The 15,156-nt window shown below is 39.1% G+C and overlaps 1 protein-coding gene across 1 annotated transcript in view; it reads right to left on the bottom strand.

The window, feature by feature from the left end:
- HDAC8 (histone deacetylase 8) overlaps positions 1–15,156 on the bottom strand; it is a 241,245-nt gene that overhangs the window by 127,821 nt on the left and 98,268 nt on the right. The window contains exons 8-9 of the mRNA XM_028523210.2: positions 4,441–4,613; positions 1,466–1,560 (exon numbers count right to left, since the gene is read on the bottom strand). Of these exons, the coding sequence (XP_028379011.1) occupies positions 1,466–1,560; positions 4,441–4,613 (268 nt within the window). The remainder of the gene's footprint in view (positions 1–1,465; positions 1,561–4,440; positions 4,614–15,156) is intronic.

Below are 15,156 nucleotides of genomic sequence, written 5' to 3'. Positions count from 1 at the left end.
CAGGACATGTCTATCTATAAGGCCAAGCCCACGCTCACCGAGGCACACAGCTTCTCCATGCGCCAGAGGCAATATTCATTGTTACAAAAATTTTATCGACCTTTTAAGACAGATGAATCTATGGATTTGCATTGTTTCCTAGGAACAGAACACATTCTCAACTCAGGCTTGTATATGGTTAAAACTGTTTTTTGACAAAACTTGATCAGTTTTTCAAGTCTCTATGCTTTAAATTAGAATGCAATCTGAGATATTCCCACAGCAATAACAATGATTATATTTGTTCACAAATGTAATTTGTTCACTTAGTCTTACATTTTATAAAGCTTCCAAATACTGAATAAAGGTAAGCCAAGTCAAAGAAAGAGACTTCTATGAACCCTGCCACCAGCAAACTGTCTCAAATTATACTCTGCCTTCTATTTGTATTCTAGATACACTGAGTGTTTTTGTTTTTTTTTTTTTTTGGTGAGGTACATATTATACCTCATCTGTGGTGAGAAGAAAATTGGAAGGAAATTAGTTCAAGTTGTTTGTCATTTTTTAAAAATAATAGTAACTTTCAAAAACATAATGCTCCCCAGAACACAGCTTCTGTATCTGGCACGAATCAAAATGTTATAACCAGAGTACCATCTCCATACTGTGGGGATTGGCTTGAGAAAAGTGGGAAACAGGTATGGGTCCATTATTTCAAAGTCACAGAGTCTAAGGCCTGCAGCTACACATCCTGATCTGTGATAACGCGCTTCCTGCCAGGTGTGGAGGCAGGTGGGAGGAGAAGAGATACGCATATTATCAGCACATTCACAGGGCCCAGCTAGCTTTCTATTAACCTGTTTTGAGAGAACTAGAACAGTTATCTTTGCTTTGGAAAACATAAACCCCATTTCATATGACTGAAGAAAATGCTGAGGGTTCAAATGACGGTTCACATTTGGATGGTCCTGCCCCAACCTCTGTTTACCGCTAATCATTGGAAAAACACCAGACCTATCTTCGGGGCAAGTCTGTGTTTCTTAAATTTTACATTATTCAAAGAAAATTTAGAGATCAGAACTACCACCAAAGAACATAGGTGCAACATACTGCTATGGGACTTTTTAAAGATAGACCAGAACCCAGCTTACACATTGAGAAAACTGCCGCTTCTTTTTTGAGGTAGGGGATGAAAATACATACATATTCCAAAGAGTTCTTTGTGTGAACAGGTGACCCCTTCCCACAGTCTCTGTAATTAATTGAGAAATTAAAGTTGGTTGGCCTTTGAGATCTCTTGTAAAAAAGGCAGAAGGTCTTGGATATTTTGGAACAAGAGTCCACTATTCTGCCAAGACAGTGTGTTATTGTTATTGGAGTGTCTCTCAACAAAACGGTATTGAGTGGTGAGGACGTGATTTTGATTAGGTGGAATGACTCAGCTCTTCCCCTTAAAGAAGAGAGGACTTGTCAGAGCCTTACTTACCTCATGATCTGGGATCTCAGAGGATAGTGTTTTCCCTAGGATGACCCCGGTCAAGTATGTCCAGCATCGAGCCGTGTTGGCAAGGTTATAGCCTCCTGTCTCCACCAAGAATTGTGAAGTTAGGAAAGAATAGTCACAAAACAGCAGGAGAGGGAAGAAGAGGAAGAAAGGAGAGAAAAATGTTTTAATAAAAGGGCTACAAAGACAACTTGCAGAATTTCGCCCCAACATCCCTTTATATTTTTAAACCAGCTAGTAGGCAGAATTTAGTGGACCAGTCAGACCATGAACTGTGTGGAACTGGGAAGTTCAAGGCCTCCAAAGATTAAAAAGATCCTTGTCTTGGAACAAATGTGCACCTGAGGATGCTAAGCTCTTCAATTTCATCAAGAGTCATTGGCAAGAATGAGATTCCTGGAACCTGGATCTCTTGAGGTGACCTACCTAGTGTGAAGAAGGTTCCTGTGATGAATTTTGCAACAATTCTATAAAATGACTGCTGGACATGGTTTGTATGTTAAATCTATTGGCAGATACAGCCCTAGGATACATCCAAGAAAGAGAAAAGGAAAATGTTAACAGAAACAGACTCCCTTCTTTTAATATCAGCATTCCTCTTCTCCACAAAATGCAGGCTTAGTAACAGAGATCAAAGAGAATGAGGTGAGGAAGGGACTGTTGACTGACACTCTGATCCATCTCATCAGGTCCTGTCCCAATCACCCAGAAGCCATATTATAATGGCTAATATACTGGCTAGTAATGAGCATATTTTTGTTCTGAATAGATGTGCTCAGCCATGCAAGCACTAGAACATTGGCCTTTAGTTAAATTCCAAGAGTGTAAGGATAAAATGGAATGAGTTCCTAACCTCAGTGCAGCCTGAGGAAAATAACCTCATTTATTTTAGGTAGGGCAACCATAAAATTTATCATCCAAATATGGTACACTTTTAAAAAGATTTATTTATTTATTTATTTATTTATTTATAGCGAGATGGGAAGGGAGGGAGAAAAAGAAGGAGAGAGACATCGATATGAGAGAAAAACACTGGTCAGTTGCCTCTTGTACGTGCCCAGACCGGGAGTCGAACCCACAACCTTTTGCTTTGTGGGACAAGGCCCAGCCAACTGAGCCACACAGGTCAGGGCCAAAATGGTACACTTTTAGTAGTAAAAGGGGACACTATTAATACTTACACTGAGATAATATGTATAAATTGGGACATATGGTCACCCTTTCCCTAAGTCTTCCTACTTGAAAGGTCAGGAATGCTGGGGCTTCTGGAGTGTGTCTTTTAGGCTTCAAATAGGTCCACTGAAGCTTGGGGACATGGTCAACTCCATGAATTCTCTATGTGTTATTGGGAATTGAAAATTTCAGTGAAATAGTACAGGTATCTCTTTAAACACTCCTGACTTGTAAAATATGAATTTCTAAGGTTGACTTATTAGGAGTGATTATTTGTTCTTATTTATTTATTTTAAAATATATTTTATTGATTATGCTATTACAGTTGTCCTGTTCCCTCTCCCTTTATTCCCCTCTACCCTGCATAGCTCTTCCCACCTGCATTCCCCCCCTTAGTTCATGTCCATGGGTTGTACACATAAGTTCTTTGCCTTCTACATGTCCCATTCTATTCTTAGCCTCCCCCCATCTATGGGAGTGATTATTTGATTTCAAAAGAGTCACTACAGGTTTTAAGTAATAAGTTCTCTCTGGGGTACATACCATATAATTTCCAAAAATTCCACTTATGCATGGTATTTTCAGGAACACGCATATTTCAAAAGCCAAAACTTTGGGCTGAAAAAGCTAAAAGGCTATGAAAATGCTAACAGTTGAATTCACACAGATATGTATTGTGAAAAGGGCTCTTTTTCCTTCTTCCCTAACTGTACCTGTATCTTAATCACCATCCTTTGTGCCGTCAAGGAAAGTAATATGTCACACAGTACTTATCAATTTTATCTTCTCCCTGAGTTGAAGTTAATACAGTTCTTTCTGGTTTTTTATAAGATGTTGTCTCTTGTGAGCACCTTTAATTTTGATCCCTCTAGAATTTGAGGCTGCTGAAGGACCAGGCTTGTGTATTTGTACTGAATGCTCACTCATATTCATAAGGCCTTCCTACAATCGCCTCTATTTTGGTTTTTACAACAGGTTGATAAAACAACAAACTATTAGCTGTTGCATAATACGTACATTTTAAGCTCAATCTAACTTGACCATGTAATTTTAACACATTGATCAATTCATCCAGTAAAATAAAGATTATGCCAGACAGAGAAGATTCTAAGCAAGGCATCTTCAAAGGTAGCTGATGTTGAGAAAGGTCCCTTTCACAGATGTGTAAATGCTTCTGTTGAACAGACTGAGCCTTCTGTTGGTTAAGTCATATAAAACATCAGTACACACTGAGGGCAAGAATGTCCAATGGACTCTTGAGATCTCTCAGTTTTACTTTATTGTAACAAATCTATGCTTTTTTAGGAGGGTGAGGGGCATAAGTCATTCCTGATTTCAGTTTAGGCTTAATGAATTCATGTGATTACTACACATATTTGGGCAGGGTTAGAATTTTAGTGGTATGTTTCCATAAGATTATTATTAGAACAGCGAGTCAAATACTACACTGAGAGGAGATGGATCAAAGTCCCCTGTTAACACCCTCTATTCTTAATAAGATCTGGTGTCATCTTTAACCCAAAGACCTTTGCTTCAGGAATTGAACATTTTACTTCAGAGTGCCAAGGAGTCAGCACATACACCAAGCTGAGCAGAAGTGTGTCAGAGTACTTCCTTATGCTGAAGTGTGAAGGTAGCAGAATTCACTGACTCAGGCTCCTGGACCACTGGACCATTTTATTAGATATCATCTAATTTAAGAAAGTCAAGTTTTCCTTGGTGTCAATAAATACAATGTAGAGGAAGGTCAACACATTTTCCTGGGTGACCTTCCTTTTACTCACCTCCTCCCAAAATGAGTGTTGCCAATTTCCACTGAAGGATGTACTTAAGACACTTGCCGATTCCCACTGGAGTCATGTTAAAAGAGCACATGGGATCCCCAGCTATTGTATCAGCTCCCAGCTGCAAGACCACTGCTTTGGGATTAAAGGCAATGTAGACCTCCTTCAGTACACTGTAGAAAAGAGAAAGAATACAAAAATGTCAGAAAATGATAGGTCAGTTTGGTCTAGGGGGGGTGGTGGTGTTGCCAGTGGGAGGTATAGTTGAATCAGGAAATAGTGAAGGAAAATATATCCAACTTGTCAAACTCATCAAACTTTCCATTAAAAAGGGTGAATCAGACTCTACGTCAATTATACCTCAGTAAACTGACTTACGAAAAAAATTCTGTCCACCTCCCCACTCACCAAGGACCAAATTTGTCCTGAGTTTTAGAACTCAGACTCCCTTGAAACATTCTTATTAATTTAACTTCAATAGCCACAGTACATAGTGTACACATTTACTCCATTTTACAATCTGGGAAAATAAGACATATATATTGACTAGATAGTAAGGATTATTTCTGATAATTAAGACTGTCAACATACTTTGAGTTTATCACCTAGTTATCACTGGGGGCTGGTGAAGAGCATTACATGCTTTGAAAGCACAAACATTACCAGCTTAATTTTTATTATGCTAAAAGACTGAAATTGAGAACAGGCTGACAGTGACCAGAGGGGAGAGGGGAGGGAATTTCAGGGGAAAAGGGGAAGGGTTTGCAGGAACAAGTATAAAGGATTCTTGGACAAAAACAAGGGGGGTGGAAACAGGAGTCAGATGGGGAGGGCTGGGGGGTGGGCTGAGATGGGGGTAAAAGGCAGAAAACTGTACTTGAACAACAATTAAAATAAAATAAAAATTTTTAAAAAGGACTTCTGGGTTAAGAAATGCAGTGCCTCCCTAATTCATACATAACCAGAGTATTATAGGGAAGGGAACTACAACAACTGCTCCAAAATTATAAATCTGAAAACAGCACAGGGAACAAACTATAGTAGGTAAGAATGAGCATAATTTGGGGTAGAATCATTAAATGCTATCAAATCAACCTAACAGCTTTTTTCAAGTCAGAAGCCTTATAAATGAAAAGGAAGTTGTCAATGTGACAGATGACCTTAGTCTGGTTTCCAGTATTATCATTAATTGAACACTGACAATGTCCAGAATGCATTCCTAGGAGTTATAAGGTCCCTGCTCTCAAGGGGCTTACAATCTAGTTCCCAGACAAAACATATTCCAGTACTCAAGGGCCTGAGTAACTCTCACAGAGACATATAAACATGTGCAAATTAACATACTTCAGAGTTGAGAAAATGCAGAGTCAAAAAGTGATTAAAAATGCTGAGGTTAATAACCCCTTCACAGTCAACATGTCAAATTATACCAGTGCAGCAAAAACAGAAAAATCCCAGATCCTTCTGAAACTGCAACAAGAACTCAGGGATATAAAACGCCAATATCTCAAATTCATATGTAACAAGGGCATTGAAGCTATTGAAAAGTGCTCAGCTGCAGAGCCATTCTTTGACTCAAAAGACTGTTTTATTTTGATTTCTCATCTACGCAGAAAAATATTGAGTGATTGTGGAGATTATAAGAATATTATAAAACTTACAACATATGATATTCAATACAGGAGTACTCAGCCCTATCCTCTCTCTCACACGCTTATCTCCTGGGTGCAGAGAGATGATAAGCCACCTGAATAGTTAGCCAGCATTTATTGAACATCTACACGTACAGAGCTCCCTATTAGCTGCTGCTGTGAGACACAGTGGAAGCAATGATCTCTGCTCTAGAAAGGTTTATGGCATAATGGGGAGCAGGGGGAGGCAAGAAAGACTAACATTTTCTCATTCATTCCTTTTTTACTTTATTTTTATTGTTTACATTATTACCAATGTCCTCCCCCTCTTTTACCCACCTCCCTCCACCCTCCCCACTTTCCTCCAGTCATCTCCTCACTGGCGATGTCTATGGGTCATGCATGTATGTTCTTTGGCTGATCCCTTCACCTTCTTTCATCCAGTGCCCCTTCCCCTCTGACAGCTGTCTGATAGGGGGTTAATTTCCAAAATACATAAAGAACTTATACAACTCAACACCAGGAAGACAAACAATCCAATTAAAAATGGGCAAAGGGCCTGAATAGACATTTCTCCAAAGAGGACATTCAGATGGCCAACAGACATATGAAAAAATGCTCAATGTCACTAATAATCAGCAATGCAAATTAAAACCCCAATGAGATATTGCCTCACACCCACCAGAATGGCTACCATCAGTAAATCAACAAACAAATCTTGATGAGGATGTGGAGAAAGGGGAACCCTAGTGCACTGTTGTTGGGGATGCAGACTGGCACAGCCACTGTGGAAAACAGGATGGAGTTTCGTCATTCATTTTTTCCTCACTTTGCACACATTAACTGAGTCCCCTCTGTGCACCCAGCATATAACTGTAGCAGATGTTGCAGGAACAAAGATGAATGTGGCACAGTTCTTATCTTCATGTGGCTCAGAGCAGAGAGGAAGACTCAGATTATGTAAATAAATAATTAAAACACAATGATAAATGAAGTATCAAAGATAGTACAGAGGAGAGAGTAATCAGCTTTTTCAATGACGTTAGAAAGGGCTCTACAAGGGTAACTCATGACTTAGGTCTTTAAAGATGAGAACTACAGTGAGCCACCTATCAAAATGGCTAAAATGAAAAAGAGTAATAACATCAATTGCTGGTGAGGATATGGAAAAAACAATATCACAGATACCTTGTGGGGGGAATGTAAAATGGTATAGCCACTCTGGAAAATACTTTGGCTGCTCCTGTCAAAACTAAAAGTAGACTTGTACAATCCAGCAGTTGCATCCTTGGGCATTTATTCAAGGGAAATTAAGACACTTTCACATAGGAACTTGTACATAAATGTTCACAGAAGCTTTATTTGTCCCAACCGAAACTTGGAATAACTCAGATATACTTCAACAAGTGAGCTGTTAAACAAACTGCGGCACGTGCATACCACTGCAATATTGCTCATCAATAAAAAGAAACAAACTGCTGATCCCAGTAAAAGAACCTGAATGGGTCTCAGGGAACCATGCTGGGCAAACATGGGTAATCCCCAAATCTGTACTGCACGATTCCACTTACATATCATTTGTGAAATAATAATTACAGGGATGGAGAACAGATTAGTCATTGCCAGAGGTTAGGGATGGGTGTGGTTGTACAACAGAACCTTGTGGTGACTGTACAGTTCTTTATCTTGACTGTGGAAGTAGTTGTGGTTATGCAAAACCACATACGGCTATACACACTCACACACACACACCCCCCAGTACATGTGTCACTGGTGAAAACTGAATAAGCTCTATGGATTGTACCAATGTCAACTTCTTGATTTTGATATTCTGCTATCATTGTGCAAGATGTCAGCATTGGAGGAGGATGGAGGAAATGTGCATGGGACTTCCCTGTGCATTTCTTTGCAACCTCCTGTGTATCTATGATATCTAGAAAGAAAAGTAAATAAAAGATTAGGATGGGTAGAGAAAAGTGTAATTGGAAGCTTTGAACAAGGTAGGGTATTTTGTATATAGCATAAACATCAAAGCAACAGGAAATGAGGACAGCTCATAGAGGCTAAATGCTGGACACTTTTCAATTCAAGACTGGAAGTTTTCATTTGGTTTGACAGTCAAATGGGAGCCACCGGAAAAGTATGAGATAAGTAGTGATTTTGCTGAAAAATAATACTTAGGAAATTTGGGTTTTGCTGGTGCATATAAGGCCAAAGAGAGAAATTTTGGAGACAGAGGGATTAGTACAAAGGGTATTAAGTATTTAATATCCTTTTGAATCAAGGTAAGGCAAATTTGGGAAAAAATGAGAGGGCTAGGTGACAGATTGGGTGGGATGTGTCAAAGGAGAAAACACAGTATGTAATGCCCCTGTATCACAGGAAGAGGAAAGAGAAATTGTAATCATCCTTTTCCTATTGCTGCTTGCAAATTCCATCTTATTCTCTGTTGTCAGTCTCTCCTTTTTTGAGGCTAGTGTCACTTGCTTATACTACTCAAAGATTATGAAATTTCTTATCTGTATGCCTGCAATGTATGCTCCCCCCTTGAGGATTTCAGCACCTGGTTCACAATTTTTATGTCTCTCCTTTTCCTTCTCATTATCCTCTGCAGTTCAGTATCCATTCATTCACTAAAATCTTTTTTTCTCCTGCATAGTTTTGATTTTTCATTGAATTTTTTGGGGTGACATTGGTTAATACAATTATATAGGTTTCAGAGATACACTTCTATAACACATCATCTGTACATTGTAGGGTGTGTTCACCACCCTGAGTCAAGTCTCCTTCCATCACCACTTATCCCCCCTTTACCCTCTTCTGCTTCCCCCCACCCCCTTCCCCTCTGGTAATCACCACACTGTAGTCTGTGTCTGGGAGTTTTTTTTCTTAACTTACTTCCCCTTTTACACCCAGCCCCTCAACCCTCTCCCCTCTGACAACCGTCAGTCTGTTCTCTATATCTATGAGTCTGCTTCTATTTTGTTTGTTTATTTTGTTCATTAGATTCCACATATAAGTGAAATCATATGGTACTTGTCTGTCTCTGACTGGTTTATTTCACTTAGCATAATGCTCTCCAGGTCCATCCGGGCTGTCACGAAAGGTAAGATTTCCTTCCTTTTTACAGCCGTCACTCAGTAAAATCTTGATTCAAGCACCTACTCTTCCCTTGCTAGGCACTAGAAGTACTGAAATAAGCAAGACCCAAGGAGCTTATGGCCCAGTAGGGGAAGAAGACAGAAAAACACCTATGAGGGTTATAATATTCACTCTTCCCCTCCCCTCTCTTGCCTACCATCACCACAATGAATTTTAAAAATTTCTCATCATCCCTAAAAAAAGCCTTCTACCCATTAGAAATTACTACCCATTCCCACCATTCTTCAACCCCCCAGCCCCTGGCAACCACTAATCTTTCTGTCTATATGGATGCATCTAATCCAACTTTTATATAAATGTGGCCTTTTTTGACTTGTTTCTTTTACTTTTCATAATGTTTTTGAGGTTCATCCATGTTGTAGCATCAGTACTTCATGTCTTTTTATGGCTCGATACTCCATGGTTTGTACGTACCACAGTTTCTTCATCCATTCATCAGCTGATGGACAGTTGAGTTATTTCTAATTTTGGGCTCATATGAAAAATGCTGTTATGGACATATGTGTACAAGTTTTTGTCTGAACAAGTTTTCATATCTCTTAGGTATAAACCTCTAAGCAGAATTGCTGGGGCACATGGTAACTCTACGGTTAATCTTTTGATGGACTACCAGAATGTTTTCCACAGTGGCTGTGCCATGTTACATTTCTACCAGCAATGTATGGGGGTTCCAGTTCTCCCACAACTTTGCCAACATTTGTTATTTTCTGGTTTTTAAAAAACTGTTATTATAGCTATCCTAGGGGGTGGAAGTGGTATCTTACTGTGGCTTTGATTTGCATTTAACCAGCGACCGATGATGTTGAGCATCTTTCCATGTGCTATTTGGCCATCTGTATATCTTTTTTAGGATAACAGTTGTGCAAGTCCTTTGCCCATTTTTAAGTTGGGTCACTTGTCTTTTTAATACTGAGTTCTGTTTATTTATCCTAAATACAAGCCCCTTATCAGATACATGATTTGCAAATATTTTCTCCCATTCTATGGGTTGTCTTTCACCTTCTTGATAGTGTATTTTGAAGCATAGAAGTTTTATTTTTATTTTATCTATTTTATTTATTTATTTTTAATTTTATTTTAATCATTGTTCAAGTACAGTTTTCTCCCTTTTACTCCCATTCCAGTCCACCCACCCAACCCTCCCTACTTCCCTCCCATTACCACCCACCCCTAGTTTTTGACCATGTGTCCTTTAAATTTGTTCCTGTAAACCCTACCCATCCTCCCCCTTTTTAAAAGATTTTATTTTTTTATTTTTAGACATGGTAAGGGAGGGAGAAATAGAGGGAGAGAAACACCAATGTGTGGTTGCCTCTTGTGCAACATGCACTAGGGAACCTGGCCTGCAACCGAGGCATGTGCCCTGACTGGGAATCGAACCAGTGATCCTTCAGTTTGCAGGCTGGCATTCAACCCACTGAGCTACACCAGCCTGGGCCAGAAGTTTTCATTTTTGATGAATTCTAATTCATCTATTTTTTTTCTGTTGTGGCTTGTGCTTTTGGTGTCATATCTAAGAGACCATTACCTAACTCAAGGTCATGAACATTTACATCTATGTTTTCTTCTAAGAGTTTATAGTTTTACTCTTACAGTTAGACAATGTAGACTTAATTTTTGTACAGGGTGTGAGGTAAGGGTCCAAATTCATTCTTTTGCATGCTGATACCCACTTGTCCCAGCATCATTTGTTGAAAACACTCTTCTTCCCCCCAAATAATTGTATTAATACCCTTTGTATAAAATCAACTGATTGTACATATTTCTGGACTTTGAACTCTATTTCATTGTTCTATATGTCTGCCCTCATGCCAGCAACACATTGTGTTGATTATAGTAGCACTGTAGTAAGTTTTGAAGGCTGGAAATGTGAGTCTACCAACCTTGTTCTTTCTTTTCAAGTTTGTTTTGGCTCTTCTGGGTTGAAGTTCCATATACATTTGAGGATCAGCTTATTAATTTCTACAAAGTCAGCTGTAACCTACAGCTCTGTTTTGACCATGCTGAACTTGTCAGCTTACTTTCTCTGTTCCCCATCTCCGCTAATGATACCCCATCTTTTTAGTCATCCATGTTCAAAGTTCTGGGGATCTTTCTGATTCTTCCTTTTCCCTGCTCTTCTTCAGTTACCAGTCTTGCAACAATGTCTCTCTCATTCCCTCTTCTTCACTCCCACTGCTGTACTCAAGCCCAGCCCTTATGGTCTCCTTTATGGATGCCAATAGCTTCCTAATTAATTTCACTGCCTCCAGTCTCTTAGCTCTCCAGGGCATCACATACACACTACCATCAGATTAATTTTCCTTAGGGATGGTTATGAGTAAATCACATCTTTACTCAAAAGCCATCAATGTCCCTCCATTTTCTTTTATAAAGCTTAAAATTCTTAGCCTATGATTTCAAGTCCTTCATGATCTGACTCTAGCATGCCTTTTTATCTTATTATCCAATAACTGCTTAACCCATGTTATCATGTAGGCAAACTGAACTGTACATGATTCACCTCACTTACCTTGTACTTTCTTATAAGCATGTTTTTTTTTTGCCATGTGCTTCCCCATGTCTGAAAGTTACCTTTCTACATGTCTACATCATATCTATTCTTTAAAGGCTAGTTCATGTTCCATCTCTTTCATGAATAAAACATGATAATAATGATAGCAAGTAACATTTACTGAGCACTTTATTCAAAACAGCACTGTTTTATGCACTTTATATGTATTAGCTCACTTGACTCTCATAACAATTTCTAAGATAGGTATTATTAATCCAATTTTATAGACAGAGAAACAGCAGCACACAGAGCTTAAGAAATCTGTACAAGATCACACAGCTATTGAGTGGCAGAGATAGTTTTTGAACTCAGGCAGCCTGGCACCAGAATCCATGCTCTGAACTACTACACTATAACTGCTTCCACGACTTACTGAGCTACTACACATCAGGCGCTGGTGCCAACCAGTTTACATGCACTATATTGTATAATGGCCATAGCAGCCACAGCGTTATTGCATTTTGGGTGTTTATCTTTCTGAGCAAGTTCTGATCATACCATTCCCTCATTCTGAAATCTTCAGCGGCTCCCCAAATGCTTACAGAATATAGTACACATTTTCATAGCTAAGCATTCCAGCATGATGTTACTCCCACCCACTTTTCCAATCTTCCGTGCAACTTGTTCCTCTCATGCACTGTACAGTCCAGCCAAACTAAACCACTGCTCTTCTTTATACGTAGCTCATTCTTGCCTGACTTTGATCTTGCTGTACCATCTGTGTAGAACATCCTTTCCTACACTCTCTGTATATTTAAACTTGACCCAGATTTTATAAACACACACACATTCACACACTTTGTAAAGATAGAGTAATTAGCTACCCTTTAGAACCCAGATCAAATGTTACCTCCTCAATTAAGCTTTTTTTCTGAAGTGTTTCTCCCTTTGAGTGCCCACATTTTACTTCTTATGGTTTTTATAACTTTCCACATTTTATTTTATTCAGATGTGTGAATATAAATATAAATGTATATCTCCCTATGTATCTGTAATTTTAATATCTCCCCTAACTTCATTGAGGGTAGAACCAATACTTTATACATAGTGGGCATTCAATAAATAATCAGTAAATGAATGAAATATCACTCCAGATTGCTTTTGGGAAAGTTTCCCTAACTATTGTAACAGTTTTCTAGACTGCAAATCATTAATTTTAGGTTTTGGCAAACCATAAAATCTCTTACCCAGAAAGGAGGGGGAGGACAGGCATCTCATTACACTGCATTAGTAACTTCCCTATAAACACACAAGATACTCATTGGAAATGCAGTCTTTCTTGATGAGAAACCTGATCTCTTGGTATTCAGCAGCCCGATTTTCAGACAAGGTTATGCAAATGAGGAAGATAGGCTGTGGCAGCTGTTTCTATAGGTATTGCTTTGGGGAAGGGGGTCGGTGCCTGAGGGGAATAAGAGCCAGGGGTGATGACATTAATGATGTTTTTAGATAAAAGGAAAAGCCTGAGAACAGAATTGTAGCGTTAACCCCTTTTCTGTTATTCCATCAGGGTAGATCACAGCTTCTACTGCGTGTCTTCAAATGATTCACTGGTGCCACTTCACCTCTAATTCCAGGGCAATGGGATGCCAAAAAGATGGTGTTACAGTTATCCTTAATCAATGTTGGTGGCAGGATCTGGTATCCCAAACTTGCATCTCTAGCTAGACCTTTGACCTGTGCAAGCTCCCAGCAGGTTGGGTCTCCTGACTTCTAGCTTGCAAACCAGTTTAGACTAGCCTTATCATCTTTGTTTCCCAGCAAGCACTCTTGATATCCTCTAGAGACATCATCAACAGAGATTAAAGAGATGAGGAATTCAAAGTTGAAAAACCAAGAAGTACGGGTTACAAAAGGAGGAAAGAGAGGAATATTTGTTACTAATGCTGTGACCTCCCAAGGTCACCCCGAGAAAAGTTACGGCCAGCAGCAGAGCCTTTACTACAAAAGAAATTTTAAACCCATTGTATTGGATGGAATTCAGAGGGAGATTCTGTTAAGGACCCAAAACATTACTAGTCAGTCTCAAATAGGAGCTCTTCCACTTTTCACAGGTGTGTTTTCTCTAAATTCTCTCAATCCTATCTCAACTCAGGCACTGCTAAATCATTCTGCAAAAATTCAACCTGCCAGGGGATGCAGCATATGGTAAATGCCTCAGTGATTCCTGAGTATCTATAGGGATGCAGGAAATTCAGGGGGGTGGTTTCACTATGATGAGGATGAAGTGTCATTTTGTTTAGGGCCAGGGGTGCTTCTTAGACATATCCAGAAGACACTTTATTTCCTATACGTTTCCCTTCCTACTTTTAGCATACACAAGCTGTACTACTCCCATTGACATCTTTAGTACAAAACAAAACAAAAATTCCAGAGCCACAAAAAGCCCCTCAAACTCCTAAACCCCCACACCTTCCAAAGGAAAAAAAAAAAAAACAATCCTCACATTGCTTTTGCTGTTTTAATTTTCAAAATGTAGTTTCTTAACATTTTACTTGGGCATCTTTTCTTGCATTGCTGAATCCATTATATGAGAACATAGATTCTGCCCTGGCCAGGACCTCCGTTGGTTAGAGTGTCACCCCAATAAGTCAGGATTGTGAATTTGATCCCTGGTCAGGGCACATACAAGAGTTAACCAATAAATGCATAAATAGGTGGAACAACAAATCTTTCTTTCCCCGTGCCCTCTCTTTCTCTCCAGGCCCTCTCTAAAATCAACAACTTTTTAAAAATTGAAAAAAAATTATAAGTAAAAAGATTGACTCACTATTTGAAAGACCTTCACTAAACAAAAGTTTGGGCCCTGGCCAGGTAGTTCAGTGGGTTAGAGTATCATCCTGATATGCCAAGGTTGTGGGTTTGATCCCTGGTCAGGGGACGTAAAAGAAGCATCCAACGAATGCATAAGTAAGTAGAACAAAACGTCGATGTTTCTCTCTCTCAAAAAAATCAATAAATAAAAATCTGAAAACATAGATTCTAATTGACATCTCTTTCTAACATGCTTTGTGGTAAGTAGTTCTACTCATCAATTATATGTCACCTTGGCAACAAAAAGGACTGTATACTATTTTTAGCTTGTTATTACTTATTTTTCTACCTCTTTGAAGTAAACCATTCTCATTTACACAGGGGAAAGTGAGTCATCCAGAAATAAAGGACATTACCAGTGGCCTAGGCTGAATCATCAGAGCTCTCTTCACTAAATCTCACTGCTGTTTGTTTCTTCTCACTTTTATCCTCATTTTTTATTTTTGATCAAGTACAGGTGTCTCCATTTTTCCATCACCACTACCTCCCACCCTCCATCTTTCTCCCTTTTGGTTTTGTCCCTGGGTCCTTTATACATGTTCCTTTATGACCCTT

The sequence above is a fragment of the Phyllostomus discolor genome, chromosome X, assembly GCF_004126475.2.
Source record: "Phyllostomus discolor isolate MPI-MPIP mPhyDis1 chromosome X, mPhyDis1.pri.v3, whole genome shotgun sequence".
Classification (NCBI taxonomy): domain Eukaryota; kingdom Metazoa; phylum Chordata; class Mammalia; order Chiroptera; family Phyllostomidae; genus Phyllostomus; species Phyllostomus discolor.
The sequence above is the reverse complement of the archived record's forward strand: the minus strand, read 5'-3'. Positions and strand labels throughout refer to the sequence as shown.